The 24447-nt window shown below is 46.3% G+C and overlaps 1 protein-coding gene across 9 annotated transcripts in view; it reads right to left on the reverse strand.

The window, feature by feature from the left end:
* topbp1 (DNA topoisomerase II binding protein 1) overlaps positions 1-24447 on the reverse strand; it is a 73763-nt gene that overhangs the window by 37103 nt on the left and 12213 nt on the right. For all 9 annotated transcript variants that reach the window (XM_049721504.2, XM_049721509.1, XM_049721508.1 and 6 more), the window contains exons 8-12: positions 8967-9130; positions 7468-7631; positions 7150-7397; positions 6610-6935; positions 6352-6524 (exon numbers count right to left, since the gene is read on the reverse strand). In XM_049721504.2, the coding sequence (XP_049577461.1) occupies positions 6352-6524; positions 6610-6935; positions 7150-7397; positions 7468-7631; positions 8967-9130 (1075 nt within the window). The remainder of the gene's footprint in view (positions 1-6351; positions 6525-6609; positions 6936-7149; positions 7398-7467; positions 7632-8966; positions 9131-24447) is intronic.

Below are 24447 nucleotides of genomic sequence, written 5' to 3' on the forward strand. Positions count from 1 at the left end.
CACCCGGCCGGCATTGTTGACATAAAGGACGATTGATGGATTTAATGATTTGGAGTGACACAGATGGTTTTATAAACGTGTGTTACATCAAGCCCGTTCTCAGCTCTTCGTTTGTGTTTATGTCACATTAGCATACCTATCGTTTAGCCCAGGGGTGGGCAAACTTTTTGACTTGCGGGCCGAATTGGGTTCTAAATTTTGACTGGGGGGCCGAACCAGGAGCAGATGGATGTAGTGTTTGTGTGAATATAAACGACCTGTAAAGGTCATTGCATAAAAGGTTTTGGCCTTTAGTAGGTAGTAAAGCATGATAAAAGTTTTTTGAAAACAAATGCATTTATTAACAGCATTAAAAAAAAAAACATCCCTAAAAAACTGCTATCAGTGATTCTCATAAAATACGACACTGTTATTATGAATAACAGTCTCCATCACTTCAGTGCCTGCAGGTCAGATTAATGAAAGATGTTTATCTTATGAGATCACATCAAACGGCAAACATTCTGACCAAATATATCATCTTGAAGAATCGGTGAAAGCATACATCCAAATAAAGTAATCAAAACGGCAACACGGTGAGGGGTATCTGAAAATCAGAGCAGAGTTTTAACTCACAAACACCTGGTAACAGAGGTGAGGAAACGGGAAACACTTCCTTAAAGTAAGCCTTAAGAACTTTACAGGTTAAGATTAGTCACAAACAGGTGGTGCATCAATGTCCTTGAGCATCCTGCATTGTTTGAAAATGAGAATGGTCGCTAGTTTCAATCCCTGCTATTTGTACAGATCATATTCAAAATGCATTTTTTTACAACAAACTTGAAAGCCTCCCCTTCATTTTCAGTGGGAACAGTGTTGTTGGTCTCCCTTTTTTTGCTAGTGTGTCATAGTCTGGAGTAAAATTTGTTGTGGCAATTCTTAGGAGAGATCCGAGGTGTTGGTCCGTTTACCTAGATCTGTGACGGGTTGATGTTGATGTTCATGTGGCTGAACGTCACGTCGCGTACGTCGAGCCAAATTGGCCACTCTTTTTAAACACTCGGCACTCACTGTCCACCTTGCTTTTCCTTGCCCGACTCATTTTAATGGAAGGATTCCAGGGGAAGGTTTGTGGGTGGCTTTAGCGTAAAACTGTATCCGAAAGCTCGGCGCGCAAATTACAAGAATGCTGTCGTCACAGCCCACGCTCTAAATTCGGCACTGATACAAATAGAGCGCGAGTGCGCCATTTCCGTACTACTGAGTACGTACACGCACTTGTGAGTGTGCACCGAGCTTTCTGACACGGCTTCCGGTAGTAAATGCGCAGGCGAGTGGTTCCCCATCTACTGGGAAAACGCAGTCACTGCAGGCAAAATGACCCAAAAAAAATGTTTAATAATACAATTTATTTAGGGTTGGCGGGCCGGATTAAACGGTCCCGTGGGCCGGATGTGGCCCGCGGGCCGTAGTTTGCCTATCCCTGGTTTAGCCTGTTGTTGCTCGTTCAGGTTTGTTCTTGGTGTTGGATTTTGTCGAATAAATTTCTACCAAAATGCGACTTATACTCTGGAGTGACTTATATATGTTTTTTTTCACGTTATTGTGCATTTTATGGCTAATGCGACCTATATTCCGGAGCGACTTTTAATCTGAAAAATACGGTATATTTATTATTCATTCTTGGTTCACTTTCCTAACTAACTGCCTTGTAAACACGACAAGAAGAATAACTCTTCTACACGTGAAAATTATGTGCGGTGACAGATCATCTGTCTTTGCATGTCCCAGAAATTTGGAACTAAAATATCTTGAAGTCACAGTTGTTTTCTAAAAACCAAATGTGTATGTGCATCTGTTTTTTCTTTGAACACATAGAGACTTTCATGGAACATGAGTACCAACAGTCTGGCTTTGTTGTCACTCGTAACTCGCTTGGTCTTGAAGTATGACGCATAACCAAACTTGATTTCGTATCCGGTCTGTCCTTGCCGCAGGCAAAGCTTTTTGCTATTTCTGAGTCATTTAACATACTGCGGAAGTGCTCTCCGCTGGCATTGGCTTGGTGGGGAGCTGTGGAGGTTTACGGTAATGTAGCTACTGCAAAACATTGAAATGTTAAACTGCCCACCCTGTCGGCATATCCTTAACTGTTGGCTAGGGTTTGACTTCATGTGCAACCTGATGGCATTCAGCGTCATTCAGCTGACAATGTTTTTTGTTTTTTAAAGACAGGGCTCTAAGCCTCTTGGTTGTTACAAATAACTGGCCTAAGCTAGTCTTTCAATATAGTGTCCTCCAAAAATGTCCCCCATGACTTTTGTTTTGCCTCCATTACTAGGTGTGAATTATTTTGTTGACGTTTTAACCGTGAACACACACTGATAGACGTCAGGGACCTTCTTTTTATTTTTTTATAGTTGTTGGCATTGCATTCACACTGCAAACAGCAACATACTGTAGGACACAGGTCCTACTCGCACATATCATTTATATAATAAATGATATTACGAGATTGTTAGATTTTGACGGCTCGGTGGGACACTGGGCAGCACGTCCGCCCCAGAGTTTGGAGGGTGCAGGTTCAATTCCACCTCTGGCCCTCCCTGTGTGGAGTTTGCATGTTCTACCCGGGTCCGCGTGGGTTTTCTCCGGGCACTCCGGTTTCCTCCCATATCCCCAAAACATGCTTGGTAGGCCGATTGAGCACTCCAAATTGCCCTTAGGTGCAAGTGCAAATGGTTGTTTGTCTCTGTGTGCCTGCCCTGCGATTGGCTGGCAACCGGTTCAGGGTGTCCCCCGCCTACTGCTCGATGACGGCTGGGATAGGCTCCAGCAAACCCGCGACCCCGTGGGGACTAAGCGGTTCAGAAAATGGATGGATGGATGGATGGATGGATGGATGGATGGATGGATGGATGGATGGATGGATGGATGGAGATTTTTAGGGGATAGGCCAGCACTTGATACAAATGGGAGAATGTAGTACAGTTTAAAAATTTGATACCTCGTCAGAAGGCATTTACGACTTTTTAACAGGGATGAGAATGGCAAATGTGAAAAAACACTGAAAAGTAGCCAGGGTCGGGGGGGCGATATATATACATATATGTATATATATGTATATACAGTGGAGCCTCGGCTTACAAATCGGTATTCGAACAAAAAATTTGAGATTTTTTTGCTTTGGATGTCGGACGAAATTCGGTTGTCGAACCTCGCGAGATGAGCCGAGAGGACCCGCATGCCAACTGACTCCATTCGTTATTACATTCTCGTTACTCTGAGGATTGCATCAACTCTAATCATGCCTCGAAAGGAAGCAAGTGGGAACAGTAAAGCCATCCTAAAACACCAAGACGCTCATAAAGCAATGCGACACTGAGCGCCCGGCGCGCTGCGGTTGCGCGATCGGACCAAATTAAGCTCCCTGCGCACTGAGGTCCACTTAAATTTTGTAAAGTACATTAGGACTTTAAAAATATTTTCTAAATTTTAGCGACCGCTCTGTCACAATAATGCGATCAGCGCGGTGCAGTTGCGCGGTCGGCGGCGCGCAACATTTGCGCGTTCGGCAGTGCGCTGCAGTTGCGATCAAAAATGCGCAAATGAAAAAATGCTTAAAAAAGGCGTTGTTTGTTCTTTTTTGGCTAGGAACGGCTTAATTCTTTTCCCATTATTTGTAATGGGAAAATATAATTCGGAATTCGAACGATTCACTTCTCAAACAGCCTTCTGGAACGGATTGTGTTAGAAAACTGACGCTCATATATATATATATATACATATATATATACATACATATACATATATACATATATATATATATATATATATATATATATATATATATATATACATACATATATATACATACATACATATATATATATACATACATACATATATATATACACATACATATATATACATACACATACATATATATATACATACATATATATACATATATATATATATACATATATATACACACACACACCTACCGTATTTTTCGCACCAAAATGCGCACTGGATTATAAGGCGCACCCTCATTGAATTTTTTATTTTAGAAATTATTTCATGTGTAGGGCGCACCGGATTAAAAGGCGCATAGAATAGAAGCTGTACTGCAACAAACTGAGGTTGACTAGGGTTGCGGTATGCATCCACTAGCCAATAACCAATGAGCCCTCTGTCAACAATCATGTTTCTCAAACTACCTCCTATAAAATGATCGGAACTGACTAAAGTTCGATCTAACACATTGGTACTGCTTACTTATGTTTCTCTTCCATATCGATCTGTAAATTTACTCGAAACATTAACGGAGCAGCCTATTTTGAAATGAAATAGCCTCGTGCATATAGCAGCTATCATTATAGCATTATCTATCCGCAAACTCCCATGAACCTCAGCTCGCAGACTCCAATAAGCCTCAGCAAAGTGTCGTGGCAGCCCCTTGTAAACAATCGCGTTTCTCAAACTATCTCCTATAAAATGATCGGAACTGACTAAAGTTTGATCTAACACATTGGTACTGCTTACCTATGTTTCCCTTCCATATCGATCCGTAAATTTACTCGAAACATTAACGGAGCAGCCTATTTTGAAATGAAATAGCCTCGTGCGTATAGCAGCTATCATTATAGCATTAGCCACCCGCAAACGCCCATGAGCCTCAGCTCGCAGACTCCCATGAGCCTCAGCAAATCGCGTTTCTCAAACTATCTCCTATAAAGTGATCGTAACTGACTAAAGTTCGATCTAACACATTGGTACTGCTTACCTATGTTTCCCTTCCATATTGATTCATGTACTTACTCAAAACATTAACGGAGCAGCTTATTTTGAAATGAAATAGCCTCATGTGTAAAGCAGCAGCTATCATTATAGCATTTGCCACCTGCAAACTCCCATGAGCCTCAGCTCGCAGACTCCCATGAGCCTCAGCAAAGTGTCGTGGCAGCCCTCTGTAAACAATCACGTTTCTCAAACTCTCTCCCATAAAAGTGATCGTAACCGAGTAAAGAGTGATTTAACACATTGATGCTACTTAGTTATGATTCCGTTGGATATTGATCCGTAAACGTACTCGAAAACATTAACGGCCTATTTTGAAATAAAATAGCCTTGCGGGTACAACAGCTATTCAGTGACGCTCCCTGACCACGGTTGCCGTAATGCTAGGAAGCGATGCGATCTTGTAATTTACTAGTCGTACTAAAACATACTGAAACATTTTTGGCAGAGCGCTGTGTACAACCAGTATGGATCAACAAATTCATCAATTCATCCATATATAAGGCATTATAAGGCGCACTGTGTTTTTTTTGAGTAAATTTTAAGTTTTTAAGTGCGCCTAATAGTGCGGAAAATATGGTAACTAAATAACTCGTCTACAAGTGATGAAAACCCAATCGCAAATCCACATTGTGGCGGTTTAAAATCACTTAGTTCCCTGAGTAAATTAAGTTAACAAGTGAAAATGATGTGATGAAAGTAGTGCCAAAATGCTGCCGAAAATAAGGCGGATATTGTCGCATCACTGCTGCCAGTTAGTTAGGTTTACAGAGGCAAGTCGATTTCCGTAAGATGCCGGCGCGGCGGGCGGGCGGGCGGGCAGTCGAATGCTCGCGAGTCGCCGAGGCTAACGTTGCCCGGCCAGCTGGCCGGCCGCTTCCCAACACCCACCCCCCCCATATATAATCAACATTTTCTCAACGGATTTACACGATTCACGAAAATGATACGTTCGACTGAAAAAAAACACAGAAATGTAGACAAACCCTAACCCTAGCGGGAGTTTTGAGTTTTTCCTTGCCCTCCTGGGAGTTTAAGATCAGGGGATGTTTGAGAATATTTGTCATTTTTCACATATCCTGAGTGTTGTTAGTCACCTAAATGTTGAACAGAGGCTGTGATGTACCGAAGTCAAATTCCTTGTTTGGCACGCTCAAACATGATGAATAAAAACTGTTGAATCTTGAAATCCGCGGATCCGCGGAAAATTATCATCCTTGTTTTTACTTTACTACCTTTTAATACCTTTTACAACCCCACAGATACCCCAGTGTTGTGTAAAAATTGGGCTTATTTATATCGTAACCATACCCACACCACCACTTGGAAGTAAGGATAGAAGAAAATCCAGACAGACTTTCAAGTGATGGTCAGCTGGTGCACAACAACACTAAAACCTAGTCATATACAAAACCAAAACAAGCAGAGATATATTTACAGTATAGAGAGGACCACCTGCTGCAAAACAGCCTATTTTCAGCTAGACAAAAAACGTGTTATAATTCTATCAGACATGCCACCTTGGCTCTACAAGTGATACATTTGAAAAAAATGCTGAGATTGACATACGTTGCTCCCAGGTGCTTGGCCAACTCCACCACCGACTCACGCTCAGCTCCCATGAACTGGCTGACGGAAAGGACGCAATCCTTGAGTGGGAAACGTCCATTCATCACGACAACCGGAGTGAACAGAGGATTCAACGAGAGCTCCAAGAGACACTCCCTCTCCACACACATGGCCTGTTAACTCAAAATGTTCCCCCCCAAAAATCTGTGAATGCGGAATATGCAGGGGAACAAAAAAAAAAAAAAGTTGTGAACTCACCAACCACGTATCAGTGACCACTTCGTCCACCGTAGCCTCCACAGAACAGCCCAAAAGAGGCACCACGGCGTAGTCGGCGATGGTGTGCGTGCGGCTCACCAACACCCGGCCTCCGTTCTCCGTCACCAGCAGAGAGAGCTGGGCCTCGGCTTCGGCGCCCAAGCCCTGCAGCAGGAAGCGTTTTCCAGCAAATAGACCTGCCTTGCTGGCCTCATGCAGAGAGGAATCTGACTCTGGCCTGGCGCTGCGGCTGAGGGTCCTGGAATTCTTGGTGGCCGGGTTGGCGGACATTCCGCCGTCACTTTGGGCTGGTGGAAGCTCATCAACTTGAAAGACAACACATGGTTGGGCCGAACTCAAGCGTTATGTTAAACATTTTTAGGTGGCAGCAGAGACAGTAACTGGAGGGTTATCACTTTTTTTTGCTACATTACTTTTGTGTGTGTGTGTGTGTGTCGGAGGGGTACCCCTAGACAACAGCATATATGCAAACCAAAATAAAGTGCTATGTTACGACAGTGTAAATGATATCACACTCACTGACTGTCGGGTCGTCATCCATGTACTGTGAGAGGAGGTCCTCCTCCACTTGATTAATTCTTGGGGTGCTGGGACTGGCGGCGGGGGGTCCCACTGAAAGCCTCGAGGCGGCTGGGCGACACGCCAATGGAATCAACACCTCTGCCGGTGAGGGAGGCAGACAGTCTGGGTGGAGGAAGCTTTCTTCCGGGAGGACACGGCCTTCGGAGAAGCTGTCTAGCAGCCACTGGACTGTCACTACGTGAGGTCTGGCATAAAAATAGACAACAGAATCAGCATGGCCGTGTTCTCCACGATGCTCTTGGACTTGAAACCAACCTGTGAGTCGCTTTAGACAGAAAAGTCTTGAGGTCCTGATCTGGTTCTCCTGAGACCACATGTGTGAGCTCCTCGCTTGGCTGGTTGAAGCGAAGACCTCCCGCGGCGCTTACCAGCCGACGCAACATGTCCAGCTTCTTCACGGGGAGGCCGCACAGATAGAGCTGCAAAACGGTCACCAGGAAACCATGAAACAAGAGAGTTTGAGAGAATATGAGCACAAGAAATCATAATTCAACAAACCTGCTCCCTAATCACACATTAGCCCTATTAAAAGACAGGTATCATGGAAAATCGACTTTTTGCTTTTAAAATAATTTGCTTGTGTATCTGGAGTACCTAGGAGTGTAGCGTGTAATATATCCCTACAGGTGCTGCAGAGATACTGTTATGATAGTTTTGTGGGGCTATGTATTTTTTACTCTGTTCAAATTTCTCCGTTTTCATTGTGCTCGACGTGGATTGTCCATAATGAACAACATGTTCAAGCATAAGGGTGTCCATGTGTGTGTGCACTTGGCACCAGGACACCCTAGGCCGCAGTTCGATGATCGACTTTGTAGTAGTGTCGTCAGATTTGAGGCTGCCTGTTTTGGACACTCGGGTGAAGAGAGGGGCGGGGCTGTCAACAGATTCCCACCTGGTGGTGGGTTGGCTCCGATGGTGGGGGAAGAGGTCGGTCCAACATGGCAGACCCAAACGAACTGTGAGAGGCTGCTGGGAACGTCTGGCAGAATCCCCTGTCAAGAAGAGTTTCAATTCCCACCTCCGGCAGAGCTTTGTTTCGGACTCCTTTCCAGTGAAGGCTGCCCTTTGTCACCAATTCTGTTCCTAACTTTTAAGAACAGAATTTTTACGTGCTGCCAAGGCGTTGAAGGTGTCCGATTTGGTGACCTCAACATTGCATCTCTGCTTTTTGCAGACAATGTGATGCTGCTGGTTTCTTCAAGCCGTGATCTCCAGCTCTCACTGGAGCAGTTCACATCCAAGTGCGAAGCAGTCGGGATGAAAGTCAGCACCTCCAAATCTGAGACCATGGTCCGCAGTCGGAAAAGGGTGGAATGCCCTCTCTGGGGATGAGATCCTGCCCCAAGTGGAGGAGTTCGAGTATCTTGGGGTCTTGTTCATGAGCGAGGGCAGAATAGAGCGCGAGATCGACAGGCGGATCGGTGCAGCATCTGTAGTGATGCGGACTCCGTACCGGTCTGCCGTGGTAAAGAGAAAGCTGAGTCGAAAGGCGAAGCTCTCAATTTACCGGTCGATCAACGCTCCTACCCTCACCTATGGTCACAAGCTATGGGTCGTGACCGAAAGAACAAGATCCCAGATACCAGCGGTTAAAATGAGTTTCCTCCACAGGGTGTCCGGAGCCAAAATTGCGATTATGATTTAACATTCGATTAATTGAGCAGCCCTACTTGTGCTATTATTTTGAGGAAACTGACATGGTGGTTCAAACTAGCTGCTATGTATTGTAGGTAATAAACAGAAGTACTTGCCTTACAGCCGTCCAGGAGATCCTCTGCAGGACGCACAGTGAGATCCAGACTGTCAAGAGGGTCTGGAGCTTCCATATGGCTGACGGTTCCGTTGGTGAAGGCTGTGTCATTAACTGTCTCACTGGTGTTGAGGGAGATGCGACTCAAACCCAGCACAGAACTTTCTGCAGGCAAAAGGAGCCGTTGATTTGGTCTGGGCAGACAAACTCCACTCGCAAAAAGTGATGCTTTCAGAGATGAGTTTCATGGCCGATCATCACGGTTGATCCTGATAGCCGCCCTCAATGCACATATGCTTTAACCAGGAATGAGAACGGCAAATGAAAAAATAACACTGAAAAGTAGCCGGGGTCTGGGGGCACGTTGTTGGGCAGCTGAAGGTGTCTGTTTTCTCCACACACATCAAAGTCTGTGGACATTTTATTAAAAGAGAAGCAGTACGCAGATTGTTAGGGTTTACAGATTATCTTGATTATCTTGATCGTATGATTATGTTGGAATGTAGACTAGAATTATTAACTTTGTTTAAACCTTTTACCTTTCCTTGACTCTGAAAAGTTCAGTTGTTGAAACTTTTCAAATGGTGTGGAAACATTCTTGCTTAGTTAGTCATCTAAAAGTAGTTTCTGTTTCCACGACCTTGTAAAACAATGAGCTGGGACCCTCCGCACTGATTAACCAGTCGCTGAGGCAACCACCAAACATGTCCAATGTCACCCCCACCCTACCTGTTCTCAAATATGCTCTTGCAAGAGACCAAAGGCAGACTTTGTTCGAACACTGCTGTACCTACAGTAACGAGCAAATTCTCCACTTGCAAGTGTTTAAAGGGCATACTGTCTCCCGTGTGGTTCTTGCAAAATAAGTTAGAGTGAGCACCACTCTAACATTTTGGTGCCGTGACCCGGATTCTCTCATGCCCGCCATCTGCCTGACGGAGGACGATGTGCTGCATTGTCGACAAGCCAGGGTCCATTAAGAGGACCTTGAAAAGAAAGACCTGGGAAGAAAATTCTTTGCTGGGCCAGCATCTTAGGTCTGCCTTCGTCTGACAGAGGTGGATTGACGGGATCCGGCAGTGCAACGAACCAGGGGACAAGTAAGTTAAAGCCCTAAAGTTGTGTGATTGTGTTGTTGTGAAACGCGTAAAAGGTAAAAGTGCACGGGGAAAAGTACAAGTAAATAGGCAGGACAGAAGATCTTAAGTCTTGTGGAAGGAGGGGGTGTTGTAGAGTCCCCCTCCGGATGAAGTGGCTCTTCTGGAGCAGTGGTTCTCAAACGGTTTTATATATTTTTGTAAAATCTCACGTACCCTCTAGAGTACCTCCGTGTACACTCATTTGACAACCACTGTTCTAAAGAGTACTACTTCGCGTTGGCAGGGCTGGGTAACAGGACTGTTATCTCTAGTTCCCAGGGAAGGAAGGGGTGTTGTAGAGTCCCCTCTCCGGATGAAGCAGCTCTTTTTTTTTTAAAAGAGGACTTTGCGTAGGCAGGGATAAGAAACTTGTGTGGTTGAGAGTGTGACTGGTAGGGTAAATTGACTAAAAACAGTTCTAGCATTGATCCACGGCAATAACACAGGCTAGTAGTTTGTTGAAAGGTCAATTTAAACCTACATTGAGGATCTTCAAAGACAAAAAAAAAAAAAATAATTTAAAGAAATTTGGGAAAATGGGAAATAAAAACGATAAATCTCTAGCTCTTGAAGGAGATGAGAAGTACATGGCAAGTCGATTTCTTAATTGTATGCGATAAATGCCGAAGTGGAAGAAAAAGTATAGAGTACAAGGAAAGTTGAAAGTTGAAATGTGGAACGTTTTGGTAGAACTTTTGGAGGAGAGTGTGGCTAGTAATCCAAAGGGATTGAGAAAGGAAAGAAAAGAGAGAGAATTGAGTTGTGCTAGAGTGTGGTTGAAAGCTTCACAAGAGAGGAGAAAACAAATCCAAAAGACAAAAGATAGAAAGGTGAAAAGTGGCTGCGAGTATCAAAAAACGCGAAAGTTCTGATGTATTTCATCTAGATGATAATGGTAATGATCTAGATGAAGATACAACGGTCTTCTTCCAAAGTTCCCAAAGGGGCAGAGGAAGAGTTAGAGACCAAAAAAGAAAGAAATTGCTAGACTTTGGTCTATCCAAATTGCACCGCAAAACAGAAGCAATTTTGAAAAAATAAAAATGAGCGGAAAAGAGAGAAATCTGTTTGCGGGCAGAAACTGATCCACACTAGTGCATGTTAGTGTCGAGCCCTCATGAGAAATTTGAAAAAAAGAAAACGACAGAACATGGTTTCAGGAATTGGAAGAAGCAAAATTGTGAATTTAAGACATTGCAATGCAACATTTAATAAGAATAATTGATTGGTTGTGTTATAAGATTATACAAACATCTATATGTGAGCTAAATCTGAGAGATTGAGTTCTTTAAATTTAAAAACAAAGAAAAAAATCTGATTAATTTGCCAGCAGTTTTTTTGTGTTGAGTTTTTTTGGATTGGTGGATTGTTCTATCAGGAACCTTGAGTTGAAAATGGTATATGAATGTTGTGTGGAGTGCTTGGATAAAATGCTTGGGACCAATGTGATAGAAAGACTCCTTTTTAGAGACTGTGTGTGAGATGCAAATGAGCATTGATGAACGATTGCCTGAATGAAAGGAAAATACAGGTTGAATGGTTGAAGTTGTTGGCGACTACTATGGAAAATTAGTAGAGCAACTTTGAAGAAAGAGTGATTTTGAGTAAGATGAATGCTAAGAAAAAAAAGTTTGCTTTTGGATTGATAATTAACTAGAGAAAAAACTGGAGAACCAGTAACACATGCAGAAGATGTGTGAACTGGGAAATTGAGAAGTGTTTTGGACAAAGTCAAATTAAATGATGATAGAATCATATGTAGTAAAGAACACATTCTCACAAACAGTTTGTCAAGGTGTGAGGCATGGGCATTGCCAAGCCTCAGAAGGAGGGAGTGAGTACTACAGATAGTGAAAGATAGTAATAATACAACACTTTACGACATATGGATTCTCTAATACATTTGGCGTCATACCATTAAGTTAAAATTTTCTCAAGCTTTTCAAACTTTTGCTTGAAGCAATCGGAAGATGATTGAAAAGTGACTACATAAGCTATGAGGAAGTTGTGTAGGTGTTAAGGGAACGCGCTTATGCTCTTCCCTGGCTAATCAACACTTGTTTGAATGAAAAGGAGGAGGGGGAATTGGCTGGGCTTCCTGAAAAACTGTGGACATAGTGCCCATCTGATGTAGGACTTTTAATGTCCATTACCCTAGTACAAATCCAACCAAGATCAGAGAATCTCCTTTAAAACATGAGGCAATAAATGGGATAGCCCCTGTCATAAATGGTCTTTGGTTACGAGGAATCATTAGGAAGTGCTCAAACTCTTCCCACAAACACTCCTATTTGCCCAGTTCAAGTCAAAGTCAAAGTCAGCTTTATTGTCAATTTCTCCACATGCCAAAGACACACAAAGAAACCGAAATTTCGTTCCCCCCTATCCCACGGTGACAAGACATGGCTCACAACAGACAAACAAGTAAACAAGTATAACAAAAGCGTGCTGAATAAATAATGAATAAATAACACAACAATAAATAAATAAATAAGAGGAGCAGAAAAAAAAGGAGCAAGTGCGCGTACAGCAGACATTCCCGAAAATAGCGCAACAGTGCCGCACGCTACGCAGAAGGGGGTAGCGAGTTCAGGGCCCTAACAGCCTGGAGAAAGAAGCTGTTGGCGAGTCTGGTGGTGCGGGAGCGCAGGCTCCTGTACCTCTTCCCAGAGGGCAGAAGGTCAAACAAAGAGTGAGCCGGGTGACTCACATCTCTGGCAATCGAGGTTGCCTTGCGGGCGAGATGGGAGGTGTAAATGTCCTTCAGGGAGGGGAGCGAAGCACCAATAATCTTACCAGCCGTATTCACTATGCGCTGCAGGGCCTTCAAGTTCTGTTCAGTGCAGTTACCACCCCAGACAGCGATGCAACTGGTGAGGATGCTCTCAATGGTGCCATGGTAGAATGTAGACAGGACTGCCTGAGGAGCACATGCACGCCTGAGCTTCCGCAGGAAGTACAGGCGGCGCTGAGCTTTCTTTGCCAGTGACGAGGTGTTTGCGGACCAGGAGAGGTCCTCACTGATGTGCACCCCCAGGAACTTGGTGCAGTTCACCCTCTCCACCACAGCACCGTCGATGATCAGCGGCAGGTGTGTTGTGTGACCCTTTCGGAAGTCAACAATGATTTCCTTGGTCTTATTGACGTTCAGCAGGAGTTGTTGTCCCTGCACCACGTGGTCAGAAGGTCAACTTCCGACCTGTACCGAGTCTCGTCGCCCTTCGTGATGAGACCCACCAGAGTCGTGTCGTCAGCAAACGTCACTATGCGGTTGTCGCTGTGGGTCGCAGTGCAGTCATGCGTCAGCAGGGTGAAGAGCAATGGACTGAGCACGCAGCCCTGGGGGGCCCCCGTGCTCAGCGTGATGCTGGCGGAGATTTTGTCGCCAACACGCACCACCTGAGGCCTCTGACAGAGGAAGTCCAGTATCCAGTTGCAGAGGGAGGTACTGAGGCCCAGCGCGTCGAGTTTGCAGATGAGTCGCTGCGGCACAATGGTGTTGAAGGCAGAGCTGAAGTCCACAAACAGCAACCTCACATATGAGTCCTTTCTCTCCAGGTGGGTGAGGGCCGAGTGGAGGGCAGAGCAGATGGCATCCTCAGAGGACCGCTTGGCACGGTACGCAAACTGGAAAGGGTCAATGGTGGGGGGGGAGAACGGACTTGATGTGCTCCATGACCAGCCGCTCAAAGCACTTCATGATGATGGGCGTCAGTGCCACAGGGCGGTAGTCATTGAAGCAGGACGGTGCAGGTTTCTTCGGCACAGGAACGATGGTGGCAGCCTTGAAACACGAGGGGACGATGGCCTGCTGCAGGGAAACGTTGAAGATGTCCGTGAAGACACCCGACAGCTCCCCAGCGCAGTCCTTCAGCCCTCGACCCGGGATGTTGTCAGGGCCCGCCGCCTTACGGGTGTCAATAGCGGCAAGCGCCCTCCTCACACCGTCGGCAGAGAGGCGCAGGGGCAGCTCGTGTGGGGGGGAGTGGTCTTCAGCGGGCAAGTGCTGTTCTGGGCGTCGAAGCGAGCAAAGAAGCGGTTCAGATCGTTCAGCAGACGGACGTCGCCCTCACAGCTCCTCGGCGCGGGCTTGTAGTCCGTGATGGTCTGAATGCCCCGCCAAAGGCTACGTGCGTCCTTGCTGTCCTTGAAGTGGGTGGAGACCTTGCACGAGAACGCCTTCTTTGCTTCTTTGATGCCTCGGGACAGGTCGGCCCTCGCTGTCCTCATCCCCCGCTCTGAAAGCCTTGTCCCTGGCCCTCAACAGTCTGAGGACAGCCCCTGTCAGCCACGGCTTCCAGTTCGCGCGAGTGACGACGGATTTCGAGCAAGTCACATCATCGATGCACTTCGTGATGTAAGAGGTAACAGAGTCAATATACTCCTCTATGTCCGTCCAATCGTAGGTGGCTGCCTGCTTAAACAAGTCCCAGTCAGTGGTGTCGAAGCAGTCACGAAGTGCATCGGAGGCACCCTCAGGCCACACTCGAACCTGTCTCCGAACCGGCCTGGATGCCTTTACCAATTGTCTGTATGCGGGCAAAAGCAAAACGGTGAGATGGTCAGAAAGCCCCAGATGGGGGAGGGGGGTGGCTTTGAAAGCTCCCTTTTGCGCCGAGTAGACTAGGTCCAGGAAGCTGTCTCCACGTGTCGGAAAAGGAACATGCTGGTGAAGCCTCGGGAAAACAGACTTCAGGTTGGCATGATTGAAGTCTCCAGCGAAGATGGTGAAACCGTCAGGGTGCGCTGTTTGCTGTTCACTGACAGCCTGGTACAGTTCACCAAGCGCCGCGATCCTGTCTTCTTCGATGTTGGAAGGCGGGATGTATACCGCGACTAGCAGAATCGCGGTAAATTCCCTCGGCAGATAAAAAGGACGGCACTTAATGATCACAAACTCCACAAGCGGCGAGCAGTGCTTACATACCACCACAGAGTCCCGGCACCATTCTTCTCGGATGTAGACGCATATTCCACCTCCTCGCGACTTTCCCCCTCGTACAACAGGGCAATACAATTGACTACAAGAGTTGCAAAGAACAGACGAAGAACAGTCCTTGGCAGATAGCATGCTGCATTGTGGTTGAAGCGTACTAAGGTCTATGGGCTCGTCTGAATAGACCAAGTGACAATGTCGACCGAGGAAATAGATGGTCACGTGATGAGAACTTAGAGGACTGGTCATGGGATCCCAGAAACCCACACAAAACCAACACTTGATACCGGTGTGTGACGTTCACTGTGAGATCCCACACACAGGAGTGATGCTGTGTGTTCCAAACTCCCCCCCCCCCCCCTTCCTCCACGCAAGTTCACCTGAAGGCCAGAACAATGACTGTCGCTGAAGCGAAATGCATGGCCTCTGTGGGAGGGGTTGGATTTTAATACCATGCTGTCACAGTCAATGATGCTACCCCTACCGCCCTGCACTCACAGAAAAGAACCTGTGATCGAACTCTTTTGGATTATTCCCAATGTGACTGTTGAAGGACGATAGATGCCACAAGTGGCCTAAACAAAGAGGCTACCTGGAATGGACTCCACGTGTTTCATCCAAGAAAATGAAACCCACGAATGCATTAACGACTGCTCTCCAGGAGGAAACTGGATGGGAGCTTTGGACATCACCGCTGTGTGCCAGGATGGGAGAGCCATTTCAAGGCGTAAGTCCCAAAGTCCCAATGATCATCGTCACACACACATCTGGGTGTGGTGAAATTTGTCCTCTGCATTTAACCCATCCCCATGTGATTTTGATCCATCCCCTGGGGGAGAGGGGAGCAGTGAGCAGCAGCGGTGCCGCGCTCGGGAATCATTTGGTGATCTAACCCCCCAATTCCAACCAGTGCCAAGCAGGGAGGCAATGGGTCCCATTTTTATAGTCTTTGGTATGACCCGGCCGGGGTTTGAACCCACAACCTTCCAGTCTCAGGGCAGACACTCTACTACTAGGCCACTGAGCTGGTAAGGGCTCTCCTACCAACATGGTGTGTGTGTTTATGACACAGGGCGTGTGATGCGTCAGTGCAGTAGTGTTGGAGTAGTTGGCCTGTAGTTTGTGCATGCTGCATGCTGCCTCTGCTTGCCACTTTTCTGCTTTCAGCTACTGCCACCGGTTAGCCCTCTGTTTCCGGGAGGAGCCAAGTGCATAAGTCTCCTCAGCCGGTACACAGCCTCTCCATTGCCAAGACTTGCACACGTCTCCTCGTGGCCACACACGGTAACTGGCACCTTGCAGTCCCAGGCTAAGTTGTGCAGGATCTCGGAGCAGCAGTGGGCCCCAGAGATGTGGCATGTAGGCCCACGGGTGTGTGGACATGCCCTACTGCCCATCAACCACTGTCCCGGCTGTGGGTAAACAGCTCCAGCTATGGGTAAATAGTGAAGATCTCAACGGTGGACCAGGCGGAAGATGATGGCTGACCTAAGGGGTGGCGTCACATCGGCTGGGAAGGCGGATGAAGGCTGCAGCAGAAAAGGGTCACCAGTTGTCTTGGTCTCCTTGCCACTGGACTCTGACCCTGATCTGTCAAGAACAGTGTGGTGACTGTCTGTGCACCAGTCTCCCCACTCTAAACAAAGTCACGCACAGGCGTCTTTTTCAGGGAATCCACCTTACGTCCCGGATTAAAGTCCTGTGGCGACCGGTAAGTGGCAACGGGGGCAGGATTGTGAAGTCTGGAAGCCCCTAGTCCAGGTATGGGCAAACTACGGCCCGCGGGCCACATCCGGCCTGCGGGACCGTTTAATCCGGCCCGCCAACCCTAAATAAATTGTATTATCAAACTTTTTTTTTTCGGTCATTTTGCCTGCAATGACTGCGTTTACCCAGTAGATGGGGAACCACTCGCCTGCGCATTTACTACCGGAAGCCGTGTCAGAAAGCTCGGTGCACACTCACAAGTGCGTGTACGTACTCAGTAGTACGGAAATGGCGCACTCGCGCTCTATTTGTAGCAGTGCCGAATTTAGAGCGTGGGCTGTGACGACAGCATTCTTGTAATTTGCGCGCCGAGTTTTCGGATACAGTTTTACGCTAAAGCCACCCACAAACCTTCCCCTGGAATCCTTCCATTAAAATGAGTCGCCCACGGAAAAGCAAGGTGGACACTGAGTGCCGAGTGTTTAAAAAGAGTGGCCAATTTGGCTCGACGTACGCGACGTGACGTTCAGCCACATGAACATCAACATCAAATGAACACTGAAAATGAAGGGGAGGCTTTCAAGTTTGTTGTAAAAAAATGCATTTTGAATATGATCTGTACAAATAGCAGGGATTGAAACTAGCGACCATTCTCATTTTCAAACAATGCAGGATGCTCAAGGACATTGATGCACCACCTGTTTGTGACTAATCTTAACCTTTAAAGTTCTTAAGGCTTACTTTAAGGAAGTGTTTTCCGTTTCCTCACTTCTGTTACCAGGTGTTTGTGAGTTAAAACTCTGCTCTGATTTTCAGATACCCCTCACCGTGTTGCCGTTTTGATTACTTTATTTGGATGTATGCTTTCACCGATTCTTCAAGATGATATATTTGGTCAGAATGTTTGCCGTTTGATGTGATCTCATAAGATAAACATACATCTTTCATTAATCTGACCTGCAGGCACTGAAGTGATGGAGACTGTTATTCATAATAACAGTGTCATATTTTATGAGAATCACTGATAGCAGTTTTTTAGGGATGTTTTTTTTTTAATGCTGTTAATAAATGCATTTGTTTTCAAAAAACGTTTTTTGAATATCCATGCTTTACTACCTACTAAAGGCCAAAACCTTTTATGCAATGACCTTTACAGGTCGTTTATATTACTTCACACAAACACTACATCCATCTGCTCCTGGTTCGGCCCCCCGGTCAAAATTTAGGACCCAATTCGGCCCGCAAGTCAAAAGGTTTGCCCACCCCTGCCCTAGTCACAAGTTGGCACATCAGGCGGTGGATGTTAGATGATCGTTGGGCTCTTGGACCGAGACAGAAGAGCTCTTCGGTAGCTGCATCCACGACAGCGCAGCCCTTTTTAGGATCCACTCTGCTCACCCCTGTGGGGGAAGGGGCTAGAAAAGATGCCCTAAACATAGCCTGCCTCAAACCTCCCGACTGGATTACCGCGTTCAGGGGGATCACCAATATGCGGTCGAAAACACAGAAACATGAATTTTAGAGCATGGAATGTGCGCACACTAATGGACAGTGTAACCAGTGATAGGCCGGAGAGGAGAACCGCCATCATTGCCAGGGAACTGAGAAGATGCCGGATTGACATAGCTGCTCTTTCAGAAACCCGACGGGCAGAGGAAGGTCATCTGAAGGAGGAAAAGGGTGGATACACTTTCTTCTGGAAAGGAAAGGCCACAGATGAGCCTAGGATCCATAGGGTTGGTTTTGCCATCAAGAACCAACTGATCAGTCAGCTCTCTGAACTCCCTGTGGGAATCAGTGAGCGCCTGATGACACTCCGTCTGGTGCTGGCCAACAACCAGACGGCAACAGTTCTTAGTGCTTATGCACCTACCCTCATTTCCGATGAGGACAAAAAAGAGGCCTTCTATGCCTGTCTGGATGAGGTATTGTCAAAAATCCCCAAGGAGGACAAGATTATTATATTGGGAGATTTCAATGCCAGAGTGGGCCGTGACCACCACCTCTGGAAGGGCACCATTGGAAAGGAAGGCATTGGAAACATCAACTCCAACGGGGTTTTGCTTCTTAGCAAATGTGCTCAATACGACCTTATCATCACCAATAACATCTTTCGCCAGAAGAACAAACTCAAGGGCTCATGGAGACACCCTCGCTCTAAACAATGGCATCTTATTGACTATGTCATAGTCAGAGCCAGGGATCAGCACGACGTGAGCATCACAAAAGCCATGACGGATTCAGAGGCCTGGACAGATCACCGCCTGATACGATCCACGATGTCCATCAGACTCAAGAGGAAGAGGAGACTGCAAAAGAAGCTGAGCCGGCAAAGACTAAACCTTGAGACCCTGAATAAAACTGCCGCCCTGCAGCTGTTTCAGGCCTCCCTTGGAGAAAGCCTCAATCAGGAATACCCTGAGGACATTGAAGAACACTGGAGCCTGCTCAAGTCTTCCATCTTCGACACCTGCAGTGCCATTCTCGGGTACAAGGCCAGAAAGCATCAGGACTGGTTTGATGAGAATGACAGAGATAGAACAGCTCATCTCCAAGAAAAGGGAAACCTTTTGTGTCTGGCAAAATGACATCACCTGCACAGCAAAGAGACAGGCTCACTCCAGAGCCAAGGCTGACGTCCAGAGCCGGGTTAAACAGATTAAAAACTCCTGGTGAACAGAAAGGGCACTGGAAATCCAGAGTTTGGCAGACTCTGGTGACACCAGAGGCTTTTTCAGTGCTACCAAGGCTGTCTATGGCCCAAGCCATCGCAGCCAAAACCCCCTGCGCTCTAAAGACGGGCAGGAGCTGTTGAAGGACAATGAGTCTATAATAGTATATAGTCTGGAGGGAGCACTTTCAGGAACTCCTCAACCGTGACAGCACAACTCAGTCAGATTTCCTCAGTTACATCCCTCAGGGTCCCATCAGGGAAGACATGGGTGAACCTCCCACTTTAGCAGAGGTCCAAGATGCCATCAGGAGCCTGAAGAACAACAAGGCCTCTGGGCCAGATGGGATCCCAGCTGAGGTCCTAAAGGAAGGTGGATTAGAGCTCCAGTGCCACCTCCATTCCCTCTTTCTGAAGGTCTGGGAAAAAGAAGTACTCCCCTCGGAGCACAGGGATGCTCTGATAGTGACCATTTTCAAGAAAGGGGACAAAGTGGAATGTGGAAACTATAGGGGCATCTCGCTCCTTTCGACAGTTGGCAAAGAACTTGCTCGTGTTCTTGCCAACCGCCTACTGCCACCGTCTGAGGAAGTTCTCCCAGAATCGCAGTGCGGTTTTCGCCCAGCTAGAGGCACTGCAGACATGATTTTTACAGCACGCCAACTCCAGGAGAAATGCCGTGAGCATAAACAGCCTTTGTTCATGGCTTTCATAGACCTGACAAAGGCCTTTGACTCAGTGGATCGCCAGGCCCTATGGAGCATCCTTCTGAGGTATGGTTGCCCGGATAAATACGTCAGAATACTGCGGAATGACAGCCACAGTGCTCAACAACAGCTCCAGGGGTCAAACAGGGATGCATCATTGCACCCACCCTGTTCTCTGTCTTCATTGCCGCCATACTCCACCTCATCAACGAAGAACTACCACACGGAATCCCAATTTAGTACAGAACTGATGGCAGGCTCTTCAACCTTAACAGGTTCAAAGCCAAAACCAAGATCAGAACCACCACGGTTGTAGAGCTCCAGTATGCAGACGATAATGCCATTGCAGCACACTCTGCAGAAGACCTCCAGGCCATCCTGAACTCCTTCGCTAAGGCATACAGAGCCCTGGGTCTGACCGTGAACATCAAGAAGACCCAGGTGCTACATCAACCCCCACCCAACCAGCCATCTACTCCGCCCATCATAAATGTGGACAACACTGCACTTGAATATGTTCACCACTTCCCCTACCTCGGCTACCTTCTCTCCTCCAAAGCGGACATTGACTCTGAGGTCAACCATCGCCTGAGCTGTGCCAGTGGAGCGTATGCCAGACTCCGGAAAAGAGTCTTTGAAGACAGAGACCTCCGGGCTGACACCAAGCTCCTGGTTTATAAAGCTGTGGTTCTCCCCACCTTACTTTATGGGGCAGAATCATGGACAACCTACAGCAGGCACCTAAGAGCTCTTGAACAACACCACCAGAGAACCTTGAGGAAAATACTCAGGATCAAATGGGAGTACAGACGCACAAACATCAGCGTTCTGGAGGAAGCCAGGATACCGAGCATCACCACTTTAATAATGCAGCACCAACTCCGATGGACAGGACATCTCATCCGCATGGCTGACACCCGCCTCCCCAAACAGATGTTATACTCCCAGCTGGAGAGAGGTCCGCGAGCCCCGGGCAGGCAAAAGAAACGTTTTAAGGATAACCTTAAGACCAATCTCAAGAAATTCCAAATAACATCTCAGGACTGGGAGCGCATCGCCTTGAACAGGAACTGCTGGAGGGCAGCGGTGCAAGAAGGTGCAGCACATCACGAAAAGGAACTCCGCCGTGTCGCAAAAACCAAACGACAACTCCGTAAGGAAAGACAAAAACAGGCTCCAGCACGACCACAACCCACCACCACTTTCCCCTGCCCACACTGCACAAAAATATGTGGATCCCGGATCTGCCTCTACGCCCACCTGCGGACCCACAAGTAGACGACCCTGAGAAAAAGACAGTCATACTCGTCCCGAGTGACCGCCGATGATGATGATGACCAACATGGCTACACCATCGGACGGGACCTTCTTCATTCAGAACCGATCGTGGCTTTGTGGTCACAAGAGTGGTCCGATGCTGCCTGCCAACTGGACACGAGTATGTGCACGAGTGTGGGTGACCGACCACACCTACAAGATTCAATGTCATCAGCTGACGACAGCACACAACTTTTCTGGATGTCGACACAGGGCTGTTGCAACCTTTGACCCTCATGACCCTGTCTGGGGTGCGAATGTTCCAGATGACCATAAAGTATGGTCCGTCGGAGACAAAGTTGTTCATGCGCTTTTTCCTTGGATCGGAGTTGGAAAACAATCACTCTACATCGAGACACTGAACTATCGTTTCCAATCTTTTGTGAATCTCTCACTGCAGGTCAATGATGGACAAAACAGAGAGATTCAGGCTATTAGGCTAATAGTCTTGCAAAACAGGATGGTTCTGGACTTGATGACTGCAGCACAAGGTGGCGTGTGCCACATTATTGGGACTTCCTGTTGCACATACATACCAGGAGAAAACGACACACACATCAACGACGCCATTAATTCACTGAAGAACTTACAGCGGGCCATGTCAAAAGAAAAAGTCCCGCATCAATGGGATTTCTTTTCACGGCTATTTTCTGGCAACTGGTGGCAACTACTGTTGAATTTGTGACTCCTGTGCTTGTTGTGCTGGTGTTATTGTGCTTATTTGCAACCTGTGTTGTCCCGTGCTTGAAGTCTGCTGTATCAAGATCTTTATCTTCTACCATAGCACAGGCGCGAATACAACATGTCAGACATGTCGGATGTGATGACTATGACGCGCTGCGGAAAGATGGTTGCGATGATGCTGTTTAGCCGTACATATTTTGCAGAAACTTAATGATTTGACCATCGAAAATGCTTCGGATACAATGATGTACTGTTTCTGTGTTTTTCTTTTTCTTTTTATTATTATTGTTTAATATGTTTTCTTACTTATGTTTGATTAATCGGGGTTGACATAATCATATGATAAACAGGAGGGTTATGTTAGGGTTTACAGATTATCTTGATTATCTTGATCGTATGATTATGTTGGAATGTAGACTAGAAGTATTAACTTTGTTTAAACCTTTTATCTTTCCTTGACTCTGAAAAGTTTAACCATTCAGTTGTTGAAACTTTCCAAATGGTGTGGAAAAATTCTTGCTTAGTTAGTCATCTAAAATGCTCCACTAGTTTCTGTTTCCACGGCCTTGTAAGTATGAGCTGGGACCCTCCGCACTGATTAACCAGTTGCTAAGGTGACCACCAAACATGTCCAATGTCACCCCCACCCTACCTGTTCTCAATAAATATGCTCTTGCAAGAGACCAAAGGCAGACTTTGTTCGAACACTGCTGTACCTACAGTAACGAGCAAATTCTCCACTTGCAAGTGTTTAAAGGGCAAGTGTCCAATCACTCCGTCCCGACCGGTCTTGCTGATGAAACGGTGCCTGTTTTAGATAACTTCACACGTGTAACAAATATTCACCATCAAATTCCCACTGTCGTTTCATCCCACCGCGCTAATAAACTTTTGAGAGGTGATGTTAGGCCTAGAGAACACAATTTTACTCGCATCCCGTTTAAAAATCCTTCGATAGATACGCACCCTGATCGACCGATTACACTTAAACTCGGTTTTATGAATATTAGATCGCTTCATACAAAAGCAGTTCTCGTTAATGACCTTATCACGGAACATAATCTAAACGTTTTTGGTCTGTGCGAGACCTGGTTAAAACCTAATGAACTGCTCCCACTTAACGAGGCCTCACCTCCAAATTTTCTGAGCTCGCATGTGGCGCGTCCTCGAAAAAAGGGTGGGGGTGTCGCCCTCATCTCAAATTCTGAGCTTAGATTTAGGCCTCGCTCAATTCACGTATTTAAAACATTTGAAGTTCTCATTGTGCGATCCACTGCTTTACCGTCATTCTATCTTGCTGTTATTTACCATCCACCCGGGGCTTACTCTGGCTTCCTGGATGAATTTTCAGAATTTGTGGCTGATCTAGTGACAAATGCAGATAATATCATGGGTGATCATGGGTGATTTCAACATCCACATGAATTCACCGTCAGAACCACTGACTTCGGCATTTCAGACTTTAAGCGATGCGTTTGGTTTTACGCAAGCCGTACAGGCAGCAACGCATAAGAATGGAAATACCTTAGATCTGGTATTATCCCGGGGACTAGCAACCTCAAATATAGCAGTACTGCCATACACTACTGTTTTGTCTGATCATTTCTTAATAAAATTTGAAATTTTAGTTCCTTGTCAAAGACAAGAGAGCAGTCAGAATTATAGCAGCCGTAATTTTAACTCCATGACTGCAACTGCGCTATCTGAGTTACTGTCGTCGGCAACCGCCATGTTTCCCGCATACAGCAGCTCTATTGATAATCTTACAAATGAATTTAATGCAACATTATTAAAAGCCATCGACTCTGTGGCGCCGCTACGTCTGAAAACTCGCCGTAGATGGCCAACTCCGTGGTTCACAGATGAAACACGTACGCTTAAACAATTATGTAGAAAGCATGAGCGCAGATGGTGTTTAACCAAACTTGAGGTTTTCCATCAGGCATGGAAGGACAGCCTCTTAGCAAAAACTCGTTATTTTTCGCAAGTCATTAATCTCAATAAAAACAATCCTAAATACCTATTTGATACAGTGGCAAAGCTAACTCTGCGCCAGCCGACCCCCGATAGCTCCTTCCACTCAGCTGACGAGTTTATGAAGTTTTTTGCTGAAAAGATTGTGTCCATTAGGGACGAGATCAAGAATACCATTCCAATCGCTCCGCCGGTTACTAGCGCTGGGGATCATGCAATAACCCTCTCAAATTTTAAAAGCGTGTCCCTTGAAATGCTTACAAAATTGGTTAGTGCGGCTAAACAAACAACTTCTTTACTCGACCCGCTTCCAGCCAAACTACTTAAAGAATTATTTCCAATTTTAG

Source organism: Syngnathus scovelli, chromosome 5 (assembly GCF_024217435.2).
Source record: "Syngnathus scovelli strain Florida chromosome 5, RoL_Ssco_1.2, whole genome shotgun sequence".
NCBI classification, from domain to species: Eukaryota; Metazoa; Chordata; class Actinopteri; order Syngnathiformes; family Syngnathidae; genus Syngnathus; species Syngnathus scovelli.